The sequence below is a fragment of the Amblyomma americanum genome, chromosome 9 (genome assembly GCF_052857255.1).
Source record: "Amblyomma americanum isolate KBUSLIRL-KWMA chromosome 9, ASM5285725v1, whole genome shotgun sequence".
NCBI classification, from domain to species: domain Eukaryota; kingdom Metazoa; phylum Arthropoda; class Arachnida; order Ixodida; family Ixodidae; genus Amblyomma; species Amblyomma americanum.
In genome coordinates this window covers 135,035,640-135,054,778 of record NC_135505.1, presented here as the reverse complement: position 1 = coordinate 135,054,778, position 19,139 = coordinate 135,035,640, and the positions used below count along the sequence as shown (strand labels likewise).

At 45.5% G+C, this 19,139-nt stretch overlaps 1 protein-coding gene and 1 non-coding gene across 2 annotated transcripts; one reads left to right on the top strand and one right to left on the bottom strand.

Annotated features, from left to right (window-relative positions):
- Positions 1 to 7,992: 7,992 nt before the first annotated feature.
- On the top strand, positions 7,993 to 14,303 carry LOC144103700 (uncharacterized). Its single transcript, XM_077636356.1, has 5 exons — positions 7,993 to 8,405; positions 10,044 to 10,566; positions 11,229 to 11,297; positions 12,135 to 12,224; positions 14,199 to 14,303. Exons 1-5 carry the CDS (start codon positions 7,993 to 7,995, stop codon positions 14,301 to 14,303), a joined length of 1,200 nt encoding a protein of 399 aa, XP_077492482.1.
- A 2,652-nt stretch (positions 14,304 to 16,955) lies between these two features.
- On the bottom strand, positions 16,956 to 17,048 carry TRNAI-UAU (transfer RNA isoleucine (anticodon UAU)). The gene is given in 2 exon segments: positions 16,956 to 16,991; positions 17,011 to 17,048. It is a non-coding gene; the product is annotated as a tRNA-Ile (tRNA).
- Positions 17,049 to 19,139: the final 2,091 nt, after the last annotated feature.

Below are 19,139 nucleotides of genomic sequence, written 5' to 3'. Positions count from 1 at the left end.
ATAGCCCTATAGCCTCTGAGCTGACGAAATAAAGTTTCACCACCACCAAGACCACAAGACTTCTTACAGGCCAGGCTAAGACGCTTGCGAAGGAATCGAGAAGGTCCAAATGTTGTAATGTAAAGGGGGGAGCTTCGTATCCAATCCAGTTTATCCTACTTACATTCGCTGTAGGATGAAAGCTTCTTCCAGTAGCTTCTATTAATACAACCGTGCGCCAGCAGTGGTCAGCGTACGCCTGCGAAGTTCCACAGCTCGTCACTTAATCTGACTATGCAGTTTTCGAGGTTTCTATTTTATGGGTATCCAGTTTATACCATTAATAAATTGGATGATCAGTCAGTCATAGGATGACATCACAAGCGGAAACGTGCAATTTTTTGGCCTCCTTAGTACTTCATAACGGTGATGGTTTATTTACACTTGGTGAAACTTTAAAGTCTTGAAGCTGTACGTTCTCCTCGATGTAGAAACTAACTCATGGAGATGGAAAGGAAAATGAGCCAATCTGTCCGCATTAGCACGCTGCGTCTTGTCATTGGACGAATATGCAGAGCAGATAGAAGCCAAAATCAGCGGCAAATTGTGTCCTCTTTCTGGAAGCCCGCGTGTTTTTGTGCGCCGTTTTGAGGTGGATCGTTACCAACTAACCCAACTTTCTACTTTACTGAACCCTCCTGAAATAACCAGGCGTTGAGTCCTCTGTGCTGCCGGTTGCCAACATCTCTCTCCGGTGTTATGTTTTTTACATTGACTATTTCTGTATTCGTAACAGTCCTTTTTTCTCCGTATCTCATCGACCTGCTCTTGTTCAATCACAACTTGGCTCCGTTACTTATGCATGCGGCTACATTAAGAGGAGGAAATTTGGCTCCATTCGTTCATAGGATCCTTCCGCCCTTCTCTTGCCGGACGCCTCATTCTCACGCGGTAAATTTCCGCTCCACCCTTGTGTCACACAGCGCAGCCGCTGTGGTCAAAAGTAGATCTGTTTTCTATACGTCAGTATGAAGCGTGAATCGCAACCGATAAACACGAAAGAACGGAAACCGCGCATTCATTTGTTTTGAAACAAACTGCTATAATGAATTTTTATGCAAGCGACGCTTGCGATCGAGTAACGGGATGTAATATATCCCAGCACATCCGCTCTGCATTAAATTAGAACTTTGCGTGCAAGAAAACACCCACTACCTGACCGAGGTGTAATTTTGTGCGCCTTGTTTGCAAGATGCGAGGCTGCGATAACGGTGGCCAGAGAATTGGATGTAACTGAAGTTAAGCATCACGTGACGTGCATCGTGTGATAAGCGACATGCGAAGCTGGACCTTAAAATTGGCTAATCGGCTCGGTGATCACTTGCTGCAACTGCGCTAACCCTAAAGTGAAGTAAACAACCTGGTTGTCAAGGCTCAGACAAGTTCGCTCAAGCTGAAGCAGGGCTCCAGTGTTGCACCCAAAGGTGCGGTTGTGCTATAACGCTGTTCCTGTTTGCTGGTAGCGCTCTTGGAAGCCTGCATTTCACATGTGGATGGAGTTTTCAAGTCGTAAGTAGCATCAGCCCAGTAGCCTACATAGTGTATACCAGTACCTGCACAACTTCATCAAGCTTTTCCGCGGTCACTGCGAGCAGTAAATGTGTTTGGCCTGACGGATATTGTTTATTACGCCACGTTCAATTAATACGGTAATAATAAATCAAGCAGCAAGTAGTTCCAAATTACAAGACTAGAAAGTGTACATAGACATGAGCACTGAGTACTCTTTATTTTAGTGAGTAACGTAGGCTAACAACAAGAACTGAGTTGTACAGAAACAATTTGCTATAGCATATCTTATACCAAATGAAGTATTATAATTCTAGGAATTCGCTAGCTTTTCTTTTAATCTGTCAGAGTATTAACCAAGCTGAAGAGCACACATGTAACAAAACCAGTATTCTTCACCCTCTACGCGTGAGATTACTTAATCGTAGCAATAGGCCCCGCATTAGTCGAGCCGCACCACAAACGTATTTTTATTTCCAGGTGTGTCTGTGATAATGGACGCTGTTGTGCGTGGAACTTGGTATGTCTATAAGCACACACCGTTACGTAATTCACATCTTGGGCTAACGGCCTATTTACATGAGCAAAACCAGCCACCGCGCCTACCCATGAATTTTATGTCGTGTGCGTAGCCACAGTGCTCTCATGGAAAGAGCGTTAAGGTAAAAAAAAAAGTGGACTGTATAAAAGGAACCTAATAGTTTTTGAAGTGTTTTGGTTTGCTATTCTTGATGGAAGTTCTTTGCTTTCTGAGAAAGTCTGCACTTACATATGATATGTGAGTGTAGAGCAAAACGGGACAAGGGACAAGTCTGCGCTTACATATGAGGAATAAAGATTATGACCAGAGGCTATGGGTGAGTGGCTTCGGAGATCAGCTGCTGATCCGAGGGTCGCGCTAAACAACCCCGGTCATAGAGGTCGCGTTTTGAAGGAGGCGAAACGCTAGAAAGCCCATGTCCTCTGCGATGTTAGCGCACCTCAAAGAACCCCAAGGCGGTCTAAACGATTTTTTATTGCTCCACTGCGGCGTCCCTCTTAAAACATGTGTCGCGTCAGGACCTTAGGCTTCACATATCAACACAAAGACTATGCACAAGAATCCATGAAGCGGGACGAAGAAGAGCACTCTAGATGCCAGCAACCCGTGTCATTCAGGAGGACAGGCCTTCTCATATTTGCGTTCAGATTTCGCTGCTTCACTTTTGGACCATTCTCCTCAATATTCTCCCATGCTTGTATATTATACAGGGAACTATTTACAGAGGGATATAACAAGCGTGTCCAAAGACTATCAACACAAAGACTATGCACAAGAATCCATGAAGCGGGGCGAAGAAGAGTACTCTAGCTGCCAGCAACCCGTGTCATTCAGGAGGACAGGCCTTCTCATATTTGTGTTCAGATTTCGCTGCTTCACTTTTGGACCATTCTTCTCAATATTCTCCCATGCTTGTATATTATACAGGGAACTATTTACAGAGGGATATAACAAGCGTGTCCAAAGTCAACTGCCTGAGATGAAATCAGCTCACGCCTGGGGTCGATAAGAGTCGTCGGAGTTCTGTGCATCCGTAATAACTTCATTGTCGTCTAGCAGATCACTACCCGCAAGTAACACGGTTTAAAACTTCATTCCAGGCAAGCACATCAAAGTGAAGACTAAGCAACCTGGCGAGAATACTCAGTCGGACCCTATTGTCAGTTTGGAGTCATGGGTTATAGAACCAGCGAAGGAATCGCTCATGGTTCGCAGCTTCCTTTGGTACGCGAGGCTTGGTCGAATCTTCGGATGCCTATTCATACGGAACCTAAGCGACAAGTCCCTAGACGAAGCGACGGCCACCTGGAAGAGCTTCTACACGCTCTACTCTGCCGCTTGGCTCTCGATGCTCGTGTTGTTCGAAGGAAGCAGTATTGTAGCAGCAACCGAATGCCGCACGAACTGGATCTGCAAGTTCACCGAGTCACTGGGCGTCGCATCCCACTGCGTCGCCGCCGTGAAAATGTTCGTGAACTTCATATGCCTGGCCTTCGGCTCCACGAAGCTCCTGGCCTTCTTAAGAGACTCGGTAGCTTTTGAGAGGTCTAATGTCTTTCTGCCTGCCTACAGATGCATGACCCGCAGCCGCTCCTGGCTGAACATGATCTTGAAAGTGGCCGTGATAGCTAGCTTGATCACAACACTGACTTGCGCGGTCGCTGTCCATTTAAGAAGCTTCTCTTCGAACCGCCAGGACTGGCACCCTGTCCTCAAATCTCTGGCCATGTGCAGCTCATTTACGTTCATATTCTACGAGTCTTTCATGTACTTAGCAGTGACGAAGTTCTGCGAGGTACTGGTGCAGTATTTGAAGGCCCAGGTTGCATGCTTCGAAGAATACCAGAGGACGATGGGACCTCAGAGGATGGCTGCTTCGTCTATAGAAGCAGCGCGCTACAACGTCTGCAAGATAAAGGTGCTCAAGGCGGCAATGAATGATGTCTGTGGTCCGGCGATCGTGACCTCCACTGCCTGTCTCATGGTCATGCTGTGCACGGCGCTCTACAGGTCGTTTCACATCACAGCAGACCAGGTCGAGGCCTGGTTGGGCGTCACCTACACGACCTACTGCACGCTCTGCTTCGTGGACATGGTCCTTGTCAGCGACCAGCTAGGAACTCAAGTGAGATACGTATTTATTACAGCATTATTAGGTTCCGCAGCACGGTTTGTGCGAAAAGTGTTTGTAAAAGCGAAAGTGCATCAATGCAGCTGAAAAACTGCCGCAATCTTCTGCCGCTCTCGAAACGAAACAGTGTCACCGATAACTATATCATACACCCGTCTCCCGTGAGAGCGGTCTTGAGAAGAGGGGATGAGTAGTTTGGTTCTTTGGTAATTTAATTGAAAGTAACCTGCGCAAGGAGTAAACGATGGACTAAGAAAGGAGTTCTACACCATCGCTCACCGCTAGCATATAGTTGTTGAATCTTCGATCGCCCGAAGAAAGCTGTGTTGATACCTTTGGCTCAGCTTAGGTGTGCATGTTCTAGAAGTGCTATCGCACTCAACTGACATTGGCCTTCAATTGGCCTTTGGGCGGTATTGCTTCCTGCTGAGGCAAACCATCATTGGCTGGGGCGATTCAGAACTGAGGCAGATAAGGTTATCCAGCGACTGACGCAGAGCATGGTCAGCTGCTGGAGAAACTCTCAAATCACTGGCATCTGCATCCACTTTCTGAAGGCCAAAACAGCCCTCTAGAAACGACTCTTACGAATGTCCTTGACGTGATGAGCCAGCAAAGCTTGGTTTGGGCTAGTTGGTTCGGGTTTCTTGTATACATAGTTCAAAAAAGACACAAGGACGACATATAATGAGACTTAACTGGCGCTTGATTCTGCACCTTGTAACAACAGGGCCTATTAGCGTCTTCCCACATGCACCTGCAGTTCTGCTTTAATCTATTCTCAGACGTAGGGAATGTAGGATTACCTTTCACGGCATGGCAAACGCAGTTCTCACTGCTATCGCTTCACGCTCTCCTGTTTAAGGCACAGAAGTTGAAGGATGCCACAAAGGCACTGAGCATGCTCGAGTCAGCGGACAGCTACTCGCGGCAGGTGAGCATTGTGCGCTTTCGCTAACACTGAACGAGGTGCCCCGACCAGAGCATGATTTCCCACTCGTTTTCTAGGTTCATTATCTTCATGACGTCATCTGTCCCGAAGAAATGTATCTCAGTGCCGCCGGTTTCTGTCGGCTTGACCGCTCGCTCCTTGTCGCGGTAAGTGCGAGAATTCGCGCCGAGTTCGTGTAAGTGTTTTAACACCTATATGTTTGAACGACGTCAGCTTATATATTTCCCTTCAGATTCGGTTTGCAAACTAGTATAGAGATGTAGGGCAAGATACCGTGGTTTGAACTGTGTATTCATGTGCCACGTAAGCACACCTTCTTTTCCGCAGATGACTGGCTCAGTCATCACGTTCACAGTAATCCTGGTGCAAACCAGCGACGACCTCAAGCCCGAGATCGGAACAAGCGGATGATCTGTACGACCTCAGCTACCCACGTGACCACTGGACTTCGCTCTTTCGGCATAGTTCGTTGGCCACCTGAAAAGTTTGCACGCGAAGCCTGTCAGTCACAGAAAGCACGGTTTTCATTCTCCTGTGCTCTTTGTGAAGGAATCTCTGCCAGGCACCGATATGTTTTGCATGTAACCCCGAATAAAATCCTTCAGCGTAACAATCCAGCGCCTGCAGCAGTCTTAAGCGCCTCTGCCGGACTTTGTTCGACTTGACTGCTTGCGTGAAGTGTTTTGAAAAGCTACTGCACCAAAAAAAAAAAAGGCTGCTTCTGCAGTGTTTTAATGAAATGTATTTCTCAGTATGTTCGGGGCCGGTTTTGGCTCCAGTGGGTAGTTATTTAGAACAGGCGCTCTAAAAAAGACAAATATTACAACGATGGAGCATATTAGGGGCTCAATAGTTTCAGTATCTTATTGGCAAAACACATAGATATTTATCAAAGTTAGTGGTGTCACATGCAAACTCCATTAAGTGTGCGAAATTTGTTTGAGCTACACCTAGTAGTTCTTTAGTTTTCTTTGTTCAAAGTTAGCCCTAATCGCCAAAACGCCACAATCAGAGGTCCGGTACTATGTCTTTAGACCTAGATGAGTAGCTTTCGTAGATTACACGTCTATATAGGCATCGGAATTCAGAAGACCTTTTGTATGCATACAGTTTTCAATAAACAAGTAACGACACAATGACTCGAAAAAAAAATAATGCTAGTTGCCTGCACGGTTGTCTTGCAATATGGAATTAGTCGTTTTTTATAATGTTCCCTGTTTATGTGGAGAAGGGTGTTAAAGAAAATATGGCTGCTCAGCTAATGCATACTTCGTTTCTCATCCGTTGCCTCTGAGAGGGTGTTTTTTTTTTCAATGTTTGTAATGTGGAGGAACGCGCGCGAAAAAAAAATCGGTTCATTGCGTGTGTAAATAAATACGTACATATAAATAGCATTAGTTTATTTTTTGAGTCTAGATGAGATATATATATGAGTGCCGTTTTTAACAGCCAGCGTGCGCGTGCGCACAATAAAAAGAGCGGTAAGACCACATCTTTGGGTCATCTATCGCGGTACGTGTGTTTGCCCGAACATGAATTATTTATACCTCAATATGCGGCTCATTTTCTCATGCATCGATCACGCTGGGCAACGCTCCTGTGCCAGCAGCGCTATGAGTGACACCAACGGCAAGATCCGCAACAGCTCACAGGACACGAATCCGGTCTCGCGCTTTCATCGGATATCCCACAACTTCTCTACAGTAAGGCTGAAATCTATAAGTTAGGCAGCCGATCAGGTGAGTGAGTCACTGCCCTTACAAACATTTCTTTAGACAGTCTATAGACTGCCCACAGACTTTTGTCTACAAAGTATATAGACTCTCTATAGACAAACCCTAGAGAACAGTCTAAAGTCAATACAAATCCTATAGACCGTCTATAGACAACCTATAGATTTATGGCCATACACTTTTAGTAGACTTTTGTCTAGACAGCCTATAGACTATGAATAGACAAAAATAAATATCTAGGGAGGCAGTGAGTCTATAATAAGTCTATATACTGTCTATAGACCATTTTTGTAAGGGTGGGGTCAAATGATGATATCGGTATACCTCTACTGATGCGTCCAGCAGCACACAGGGAAAAGTTGCACAGCACGAATTGACAACTTCGCCAAAGTGAATCAGACCTATCAAATTTTTGACGAGATTTAAGAGCTTTTAAATATTTTTCAGTCACCATCACCTTTGTAAACAGTCGGCATTATTGGGTGTGAGCCGTATAATTTCGAGTGAGCAGTAGCAAAAATCAGTAGTATCGTTCGGGCTAGTTGGTGATCGTTCATGTTGACTATAGGAGGCACGAGCACCCAAGGATGACAGATATAGAACGACACCGTAAACAACAAATTTACTACGCAGCGGTCAGGACGAAATGGCGAACTCACGGTCATGGCCACGAAGAAAATAAGAAGCAAATAGATGGGGTTAAGGGAAGCAGATCATAAAAATGTGGACACAGCAACCGGACAGGGTGATTGACAGTGACAAAGACGTGCGTAGAGAAAACAAAATTACATTTTTTGTGACCTACGTGTACTTCAAATTTGTGGCAGTAGGCACATGTCGCAACGAGTGAAACGGATTATTGCGAGTTCCACAATTAACATGCTCAAAGCAGCGAGAACTCAAGCTAGCAAACAAGAATGAGTGAACAGGACTGGAGGGTACAGTTCATAGCACTAATAGAGCACCGCGCATCTGATTACGATGCCGTCAATCAAGGCTAACAGTTTTTTCGCTTGCTCCGTAGCATCAGCGCTGTTCCCCTACGATTATCCACTACCCCTCCGACCACTGCCGTAAGAAGCCCACAATGGCCAGCGCAATGGCCGAACGCTTCAAGCCTTACGGATGGCTGTGCCGAGCGGCTGGCGCCTTCTACATACAGAACCTACAGGCCGCCAACACCGACGACATGGTCATCACGTGGCGGTGCTGGTACAGCCTCTACTCCCTCGTCTGCCTTCTGGCCTTCAGCACGGGCGAGCTGGTCTTCGTGGCGAACAACCTGCGCCGTCTGTACGCCACGGTCCGCCACTTCACCAGGTCCCTCGTGGTCGTCATTCCGGCCGTGGTCATCGTGAAGGTGGTCGTGAACATCGCCAGCGCCATCTTTGGGTCCTGGGCCATGCTCGAGTTTTTCAAGAAGTCCGCGGAACACGAGAGGAGGACTGGGTTCGACCGCAAGGAACACCGCTACGGATGCCGGGTCTCGTATATTCTGAGGTTCGATTCTGTAACTGTCTATGAAAATGGTCTTTAACCACTTGTGTGATGGTTTTTAGATTATGCTACCTCGTTTCGAGACCTTTGAGAGTGTTCCGAAAATAAAGTTATTGAACATTTAATGAGGAACCAAGAGAGCTTGGAACTTCTAAAGGGGTCGCAGTTGAGCTGGCTTTGTAATGCGGCAAAATATGAAAGGATCCACGAATAAGGGACAATTAATAAAACGGCACAGACACAGCCGCCACCTTTGATATGGAGCAGAACTTTTTGACAAAGAGTATAATACACGCCATTACTGTTGCGTATCTATGGAAATACTCGTGTAGGTAGTGGCAGTGTACAAGCTTTTACAATTCAGGAGCTGAACAACGTATGTGCATTGCCGACCGCACCAAACAGATATCCTAATATGTATAGCCCTGTGTTGTGACGCAGGTCAGCGCTGGGTCTACACCTTTCTTTTTCTTGTCATACGCTTAATGCGCTTTTAATTTTACCACGTAAAAGATTTGAACTACGACGCGATAGTCCAAGGAAAGCTCGTGGTCTGCAATGTGCGCTACAGTTGTCTATGGCAGAAGTAGCTCTTCGATATTTAAACTAACGATAAAGAACGCTGGAACTAATACTGCTACTCTATCCTGTCTCTCAACAGTTCCAAACTGCAAAGGCCCAGAGGGATATTTTCTTGTTTGAGAAAGACAGCACACTGATTAAAATGCGTTCAGAGAGAGAGAGCCAATTCGCTGGCTCGTGATAGTGACGACTACGTGTTTTCTAATTGTGTAATCCTCTTTTCCGACGTCTTTTCTATTTTTCAACTAAATCGTGGGTGACAACTAAGCTTTATACAGGTTTCATTTGTCTGTCCACTCTTGTTCCCTTTGTATGAACGCCTTTTCGTTTAAAGCTGAGCTCACTGTTTCATGGCGGAATATTTCCACGTCACCTTTCTTTTATACTTGCTTCATAGCAATCTTCCCAACACATGCTATCGTGAAAAGTCTAGCGTTAAAATGCTTGCCACTCATATTATTTTGTTGCAATTATTTATTCGCGAACAGAATGTCAAGACGGCTTCTTAGTTTAGTAAGCAAGCACTGCCAAGATTTGTTGTTTACTCTGGGCAACGGAGAATAAACTCTCCACTAAAATAACAAAAGAGCAAAATAGAGAAAGGAGGAAAAGTCACTTCCATGAAGTCCTTCGGAATGCGTCCCATACCGCTTTTTAGACATTCCCGATAAATATGTGTCGCTTAACCAATCACTCGTCTTGAAAAGGATGTGCTGGTGTAGTCCCGTTGATTAATATTTTGTTCTCGGTTAGTCGGCTACATATCATGTACCAATAAACGGCACTATAAACTAGGGCGACCAACAAGCAACACAGAAATGATGTGCCATGTAACTAATAGCAACGACTATGATAGGGAGCGCCTGTCGTTTCTGCGTTGCTTCTTTGTCGCCCATTGTTTTCCGCGTTCCTTTATGGTTATCGACGTTGGGCCATCCGGAAAATGGCGCACGTATCCAAAAGCGACAAATAACCGTGCCTTACCAGATTTAACAGCGGTGTTAACTCGACATTGGAGAATATCTCAATGTGCTCACTTCAAATTTTTTTATAATGCAGGTTCCTCATCGCGGCTTCCTTCCTTATTCACCAAATCGCCAACGCGAACATCACCGTGAGGATGCTGGATGCTGAGGGCAATTCTTTCCTCGAGTTCGCGCTAAAATCCGGAATGCTGCTGTTCAACTTCCTCTTCTTCATCTACGACATGCTGCACTTCATTGTCTTAAGACCCTGCTGCGAAGGGCTCATCAGCTACGTCCTTCAGGAGCAAAATACGCTCAAGTCTATCCTGGATAGCGACTACGTGTTCGTCGCCAAGCTTTCAGGAGTCACAGAGTTGGAGAGGGTCCGGATAAACGTGGCCTCCATCGCTAACCTGAGGAGGTTGTTAAATGGGATTTGGCAGTACTCTATCATGACGTCGGCTGTCGTACTCCTCACCATGTCGTGCATATGCATCTACAGCGCGTTTGACGATGGCGTGCCTACGGACCAGCTTCTTCTCACCATGTCCTACTGTTTCTTTTCGACCATCGATTTCGTTGACATCGCGCGTCTGAGCCAGACAATGGCCAACGAGGTAATGAAAAGGGTAACCTATCGGGCAAGCTGCTTTTTTATGAAAAATGAAAATTGGTTTTTGGGGAAAGGAAATGGCACAGTATCTGTCACATATCGGAGGACACCTGAACCACGCCGTAAGGGAAGGGATAAAGGAGGGAGTGAAAGAAGAAAGAGGTGCCGTAGTGGAGGGCTCCAGAATAATTTCGACCACGGGCGCCTATGCGTTTCGCCTCCATCGAAAAGCTGCCTCCGCGGTCGGGTTCGAACCCGGGAACTCAGGATAAGTAGGCGAGCAGCCTTAACACTGAGCCAGCGTGGTGGAGCAATTTTTTTTTGTTTGCTCGCAAAACATGCATACGCAAACACATAAACTCGTAGAAAACATCTATATGCATGTATGAACATTACGCGTCAACAATGCACCCTGGGACAGCAATGCTTTCGCATTGCCACAATTAACAAATCTTAAGTGTGTCTGCCGATTTTTTTTTCCCCAACAACTTTTTGCCGCATCACAGCTTACGACCGATAGAGTAACATGCAGTCGGGTTTGAAGGGCTAGCGAAATTTTAGGGAGCTTAAGAAAAAGTTTAGTTTTCTCCAAGCTGTTTAACCTCTATAAAATCGGCATGTTCACATGCTTCAAATGTTTCACACAGCCTTTGTGTTTTTGGCAAGGTTCGGCGGCTGAAGGAAAGCTTGATGAAGGTGACAATGTTCCACGACTCACCTGTGCAGTTTCGTCAGGTACTGTGAAACTTTCCAGTTGCCACGCTCATTTGACTGACTTCTTAACAGAAAATATGAAGTCCTTTACAAAAGTGGTCTATAGACAGTCTATAGACTTCTTATAGACTCTATTGCCTTCCTATATATATATTTTATTTTGTCTATTTGCAGTCACAAGAGTGCCTGTAGACAAAAGTCTAGTAAAAGTGTATGACCATATTTCTATAGATTGTCCATAGACTGTCAATAGTATTTGTATTGTCCATAGACTATTCTCTAGGATTGGTGTATAGCCAATCTATCGACTTCATAGACAAAAGCCTATGGACAGTCTATAAACTGCCTAAAGAAATTTTTGTATGGGAATGCGCCTTGCGTCTTTTCACGATGGAAAGTTTTGGGGATTGAAAAGCATCAGAATTTTCGCACGTATTGACCTCGTCTTTCATATTACAGTGAAAAGTTCCTTGTTTTCTTTTTTTGTTCTTTGCTTGTATTTACTCATTGCCACATGCAAGCACCAACACCGCATTACATCCTGCTCCAGACTCGATCAGATTCCTCTAGAAAAATTGTGATTGTGGGCAATACTTTCTACGGCGTTTGATATTTTTATCGGTGTTTTCCTCGTCTTATGCGAAGTTCTTCCTCGCGTTTAAATACGGCTCACCTGAGTTCGCTTGATTATGGGTAAGACTTAGCCAAATAAACAGTTTTTAAGTTAGACCATCCGCCCTTATTTTGTCTACGACATTCGCCTGGGAATTGTCTTACTATATAACGCGACTATACAAAAACTCTATCTCCTAATATCTGCGCAAAAAAGCATTTCCTAACTACTTACGTTCTTCGCAGGTTGCATATCTGCACAATTCTCTCCGCCCAGAAGATATGTTTCTCAGTGGAGGAAACTTTTTCAATCTGAACCTGCCGCTTCTAGTGTCGGTAAGTGTTGTTGTTGTTGTTTTTTTTCTTTTGGAGCAAACACTGGTAGATACAAGTGCTGCCTTAAACCTCATTTTATTGTCATATCTTGAAGACCTTGCACAAAGCCTTACCCAACCTGCGTACAGATCGCCATAGACATCAGCCTACTCATCCTCTGGTAAAGCATTCCAGCTGCGAGCAGTCAATGAACAGGACGGAATTATGAAGTAAGAGACGGTACCGGCATTACTTCGCAAAGTGTGCATATACTAGAACGGTATGGTTTGTGGCATGTGGTGTTTAACACCCTGAAAATTGCCATGGGCTGTTGTAGAACCCGTAGTTGAGGGCTCCGGGCTAATATCCCAATGGGCACTGAAAATACACTGGACGTTCAGTGGACGTTCACAGGACGTCCCACACGTCCTCAGGACATCCGAGGGATCTTCAGTGTCCATTGGGATATGAACCACATGGGATTCTTCAAAGTGCGCTGACATCACTCAAAAGTACTGAAACCAAATATAAGCATAGATAAAGAGGTATATTATATATCCGTTGTGTTCGACTATTCTTGTTCTGCTGATACACCAGCAGGTCCTCGTATTCCCCGTATGGAGTGAGAAGTGGCGTATCTTGGATGGATTATGATCGAAGATAAAAAAAAATAAAACAGCAGCTAATTTCAATCTATTTTCATCACAAGCTGTGGCTGACTGCATTCACTCCTCGTACATTCTGATTTAAGTAGGTCTTTGAGGGTGAATATTGCGCGTCTGGTGAGCATATATTTATAGCAGACGCGGACATGTTTTTCGTAGTCGCTGCCTGAAAAGAAAACATCTGTTCTGATGTGTATGAACTTGCACCGATAGTTGTAACTTTATTATTTCGTCTAGAAAAGGCGAATCTGCTTCTAGTCCACTAAAATTGACTTCTCTTTCCTGTCTTCAAGGTATGGAAAATCGTAGACAATAAATTAAATCGCGTTATCTTATCTCAGTGATGTGTTGTTGTAGTATTCTGCCCCTTGTGCCTCCTTGGAAAATTTTGTAGCTCTTGCATAGACGTCATCAGAACATTTATTGCATAGGTAATAATTATGTGCTGAGCTTCGCTAATGTTCCGTTCACGTGCCTTTAATAATGCCAGTTTCACCCCCTGGAGTAGCCGCGGACGACTTGAAACTGGAAAACTACAAAATTGTACCTCCACCTGCAGCACATGTTTTATATATAGCGAAAGACCTTTCAGGACAACGGCTGTCCTTGGTAGGACTGAGATGAGTTCATACACTGAGAACTCAGATCCTGACCACGTCGCCGTGACTCACGACCTCGCAAAATCTTCACAGCCCTTTCAGGACTCCTTTTTGAAATTAGTTTGTACAAAGCTTGAAAACATTGATTGCTTTAACCCTGGGAAATACCAATTGCTTTAGAGCAACTCTTGCCGCCTGAATGGAGCATCAACACTTTCTGAAGCGAAGAGCTTCACTACGCTAGGTAAAGCAGTCGTCACGTAGGCCAGAGAATGACCTTGAACGACCTTCAGCCCAACCACGTTAGCCGTGTATGACCTTTGTAGTACAGTTATGGTGGTGTCGAACACTTGACCCCTGACCTTGACCCATGACCTTTAGTATACCCTTTACCTTTGCATTTCACCTCTAACCTTTGACATTGGGTGACGTTTGGGTTGACCTTTGACCTTAAGAGCATTCGATGGGGTGATGTGAAGCCACGTGATGACATCCGATGGGGGTGTCGTAAGACCGCGTGATACACGTCATAGCCACGTGGTTGTGTGGGTATATATATAGAACGGCTGTCGCGAGCGTGTAGCGGAGCTGCCATGGACGAGCCTGAGACGCTTAGCAAGCGTGCTTGCTTTTCGCTGATTTCCAGGGTTAGCTAAGTTAAGACACTGCCAATTTTTTTTTCACATCGGGTGTTTCGCTATCAAGAAAACGACGTGAGTTCTGTGTTGCAGCTTGCGGGGTCTGTCATCACCTATTCTGTCATCTTGGTGCAAACCAGCGACAGCATGGAGCACATGACCACTCTGAGATTAAATCGCAGTGTCTCGGAGGCATGATCGAGGAGCCTTCTTTTCCTGAAGAGGTCACAAGACGATGACAAGACGACAAAAAAATGTTTGAAATAAACTATTTGACACGAACGTTGTCAAAAAAAATTTTTGTGCTCGCAACTGGCATTTGCCGCTCTTCTAATAAACGTCCCTCTAAATCTTGTTTTCGCTTAGCCTTTCTTCTGAGTTCTCGTTTCCCACTCAAGCGGCGGTGAAAGCAAATTATAATCTAGATGAACAGCAACTGCCTCACCTGAGTGATCGTGCCAGTAAAATGGCAAGAAACAATCATGTATTTTTTATTACTAAGTCCTCCTTCTTAACGGTAATTAACCTAAAGCTTTCGAGTGGTTCCAGCTCATTAAAACAAGCTGCAATCGATTTTTTTATGATATAAGCCAACCTTCAGAGATGTCATAAGAAATCAGAAAAATTACCCGTAGCTACCCGAGCCATGAATCAAGGTATGTTATTCTCTCATGGAACAACGGTGCATACCTGTCTTGCTGAAGCATGAGCTCTTTATCCCCTTTATTTCATTTCTGACGCCACACGTCAGTAGTTCTTGTGGTTAAGCTTTAATACCATGATCCGGCCATGGTTTGCCCAAGAATATCTGGGAAAGATATCTTTCTACAGTATTTGGTTGAATGTTGCATAAAGCATTGCTGATATTTGTACTATAAAACAACACGGAGGCGTTTTGTTAAAATGATAAAAAAGAAAGTGTTTCCAATTTAGGTTTCACCAGATAAACGAACTTTGCAGTTTCAAGAATATGGCCGCATCGATGGCTTCGCACTTTGATAAAGATGGCGTTGTGGTAATTCCTACCGCAGTCGTGGCGAGTGTCATATGCTATAGAGGAAAAGCTAATTAAAAAACACCGCTACACCTAATCTGACTATGTGTTGACAATGTGATAGCGTTCGAAGCTGTCGATGCCTTTGCCGGAAGTGGCTGGTGTGGCTTGTGGGACCCAGCTTGCTCTACTCGTACGCACGCCACCTACCACTGTTGTTAGGTGGAGTCTCAACACAGGCGAACCAGGTATGGTGAGTCACTGCTAGTGTGATGACGTTCCTTCCGTTCGGTGACGTCACTTAGTACAGCCAATGGCTACTCAACGCTTTGGTGACGTTCCTACTAGGCTGATATGACATCACTGCCGGTGGTCTGGCGACGTCATGTCCCTCCAGCCCATGAGATCTCTCCGGGCTGGCGACGTCACTGCCCGCCAGCCAATCAGAGGCCCAGGGACACGTAACTCAATTATGTGTTGCCAATGCGACAGCAGTCGAAGCTGTTGTCTTTGCTGGAAGCGACAGGCGGCGCTTGTGCTATCCAGCTGGTCTTTCCGAGCTGTTTCCGTGCATTGCCTGCCACGTGCCACAGTCGGCAGTTCGAGGCTTCACACAGGCGAACTTGGTTTGGTGACGCAACTTCCGGTTTGCGGACGTCACTCCCCTACAGCTTCGTTCTGTCGACGTCACTGATGACGTCACTGCACTCCAGCTCATCAGCTCAGCCGGACGTTCGCCACCGACTTCTTGACAAAAATCCCTCCGCAGTTTAGGGACGCACCAACCTGTCGTCAGAAAATCGCTCGTCATTCCTTGTGTCATAAATTGTATCACACTTCCAGTCACAAAGCTCTGCGTGTCGGACGCGCTCATCGTGTTTCCCGTAATAGTCACTTTGATGCCGTCTACGCTGAGCAATCTTGTGCCGACGCATATCATCAGTGTATGTGCCCTTGCACATCCGTGACTGAATTTAGAAATAATTTTTAAAAATCGCTGGTCGCGGTAGCTCGCAACCGATTAGGGCGACACACCTCCCCGCGCGTTCTCTACCCCAATGACGTCAGTGGGCAGACGGGACGACCCCGCCGTGCAGAAAAAAGTCATTCACCTGGCACTGGAGGCCGCAAGAGACCAAGAACTCTATGCCTGCCTTTAGATGCGAGGCTCCCGGCCCCCACCCCTAGGCCTGCGTGCCAGGGATGGGGAGTAGGGGAGCCTCTTCTCTGGTGGAAATAAAGGTTTTGGAATGGAATGAATGGACGAGCTTGAACGCTGGCTCTTCTGCCCACTGACGTCATCGGGGTAGGGGACGCGCTTTGAGGCGTGGCGCCCCAATCGGTTGCGACCTACTGCGAGCAGCGATTTTTAAAAATTATTTTTAAATTACAGAGCCCGCGCAAAGCTTTCACATTTGACTCGAATACCCACGACGATCACCTCTACAGATTTGTTGCACTAGAATATGCCCATCAAAATCAGGTCAGGGTCCCTTTAACGAGACCCTAACTTCTCTACCTTTGCCTAGGCAAGTTTTAGGCGTCGAATGACAGCAAAGTCGATAGCTTTGGCCTTTTTATGGGCCTTTGCAATAAGGGCTCCCTGGGTGCTGCCATGTTGTTCACTGGACTGTCCTGAACACCTCGCACTAACACGGTGCAAGTGGCGGTGGAACCGGTTTCGGACAGTCCAGAGAGGAGGCGTTTCGACAACCCCCTCGCCCGACTGCGACCTTCCAATGCGCAGCTGCAGCGATTGCGCAGTCCAGAGAGGAGGCGTTTCGACAACTCCCTCGCCCTTAAATGCACAGCTGCAGTGAATGCAGACATGAAAAGCTGAAAGAAAAAAAAACATATTCCCCAGGTGAGGCTCGAACTCACAACCCCGGCATAGCTCACGAAGCACTGTCGTATAAGTACCGTGCGCTAACCAATTGCGCCACTGGGGAACGACGGGCCAGCTCATGTATCCCGCCTCGAGATCTCATGTCGTCTCCATCTGTCCCTGCTTCGCTGTTCGTGATAATAGTCGCTCTCGTAATGTCGGGATCGTGTGTGGGTCGTCGACATACGAGTCATTCTTCTCGCTGCGTTTTTTTGCAACCTCGGGTGTCAATGCGACATTTGAAACACGAGTGAATCAATCGACCCGACGCATGCGCGTGACTACATAAGGATAGAGTGTTGGGTTAGTTGGTAACGCATTATTAAAGAGTTTAGCGCGGAAACACGATGGATAGTAATGGCACTTTATCTCTTCCCTTACGGCGCGGTTCAGGTGTCCGCCGATATATGAGACAGATACTGCGCCATTTCCTTTTCCCAAAACCAATTATTATTATTATTATTATTATTATTATTATTATTATTATTATTATTATTATTATTATTATTATTATTATTATTATTATAGTAACGGCACACAACACGAGCGCATCTTTTGCGTTCGCGTTGTGAGCCTCACTGTCAGTCTTGTGTTTCGGCGCTAAACTTTCTAATTATAGTGCGTGTCTGATTCGTCAGTCAAACAATGGATCTTTGTTACAGCATTTTATTCCTCAACGAACTTACGAAAGAAAAATATATGAACGCACAAAGAATCTCTTGTAAAAAGGCACGTGACATTTTTGGGACGTATTCCTTTCTGAAACGAACGAAAATGTAGTTACAATGTACAAAGCTGCGAGTTCTTTCAACACTGCTGTATTAGTAGGAGGAACTTAACTTTATTATTAGTCCTTTGAGGAAAATGAATGTATTTTTGTAAGTGCGTACGGCGTACAGCACCAAGATTTTTGGGTTGTTCTTGGGCACCTAAAATAACTGATTTATTGACAGTAGCGGGAAATACTTTGTACACTCCCTACTGTCGGGTATAACTTGTCTGCAGTGAAGTTCCGCCCACATTTAGGGCCGCCGCGCACAATTCCTCCACGAGAAAAAAAAAAGCCCGTTGCTAAAACTTTTCTTGTCACTTAAACAAGAAACCAATCACAAGAAAAAAATTATAAGCTCTAAAATTTTGATAAATGGCTCGTTTAATAAATTCGAACATTAAAGAGCTGATTTTGTTTAGTGTTCTGATTGGTTAGCGGAGTAATACAGGACTCCATCGACCGCGGCCCAGTGTTGAATGCTGCTTTTTAAAGCTGTATCCTACATAGTCACTACAGGACTCAGTCGACCATGGCCCAGTGTTAACTGGTCTTTTTTTTTAAGTTGTATCTTACTATAGTCGCTATTGCCCTATAGCCTGGAAATCAGCTTGTATTCTTCTTTTGGCGTCCCTGCTATTTTTACTGTCTATGTTGTTGGTACTCTCAATGTGTGCCTTAATGAAAAAGGGCTGCACCTTATTTTAGTTTACATCTGTTTCATCAATTACTTCTTCCAAAGAAATGGCCGAGGCAGACTGCGATGAAAAGTGTGGCGAGAAACCGGAAACGCGTGTTGTAATAAGCTTGTTTGTTCACCCACAGTAACCTTGCGCTTGTATGAAATACCAAAAAGCCCAGAAAGTAGCTTCATTTTCGCCTATATTCAATGCGTGTGCGTCTAGATTAGTGAAATGAATCCCAACCTCGCTATAACGAAACTGTTTATAACGAAATAATGGATATAACGAAGGAATGACGATTTCCCTTAAAAGCTCGGTCAACACGCGCTATAACGAAGTTACGGTTATAACGAAGTAATCACGGAAGCTATCCCTGTATTGAGGCCGTTGCTTTGGAGAAACATTCCCAGAATGCGGAGTTTCTGTATCTCCGGTGCTCGGAGGCCGTCGACCTTCACTTGTATAGAGGGGTTCCCCTTTTTGTGACGGCCCGCGGTCGTGTAGAGCAGCAGGATTTCGGTTTTGGTCGGCGAGCATCCGCGTCCGCTTGGAGGGTTTCCTCCGTTTCGCCGAAATTTCCCGTGTTGCGTGCACCGTCGTGTGGCAGGCTACGTGCTTCTGAACGCGAACAAAAAGCAATGGTCAAGCGCAGACGGTCCCACACTGCAGGCTTCAGACTTCAAGTGGCAAATTATGCCGAGGA

What these genes read in the sequence shown, in the direction of transcription:
- LOC144103700 (XM_077636356.1), top strand. Translation starts at nt 7,993, where the DNA reads ATGGCCAGCGCAATGGCCGAACGCTTCAAGCCTTACGGATGGCTGTGC. An exon ending in CGGGTCTCGTATATTCTGAG is followed by an intron (nt 8,406 to 10,043) that starts GTTCGATTCTGT and finishes TTTATAATGCAG; the next exon opens with GTTCCTCATCGCGGCTTCCT. An exon ending in CACCTGTGCAGTTTCGTCAG is followed by an intron (nt 11,298 to 12,134) that starts GTACTGTGAAAC and finishes CGTTCTTCGCAG; the next exon opens with GTTGCATATCTGCACAATTC.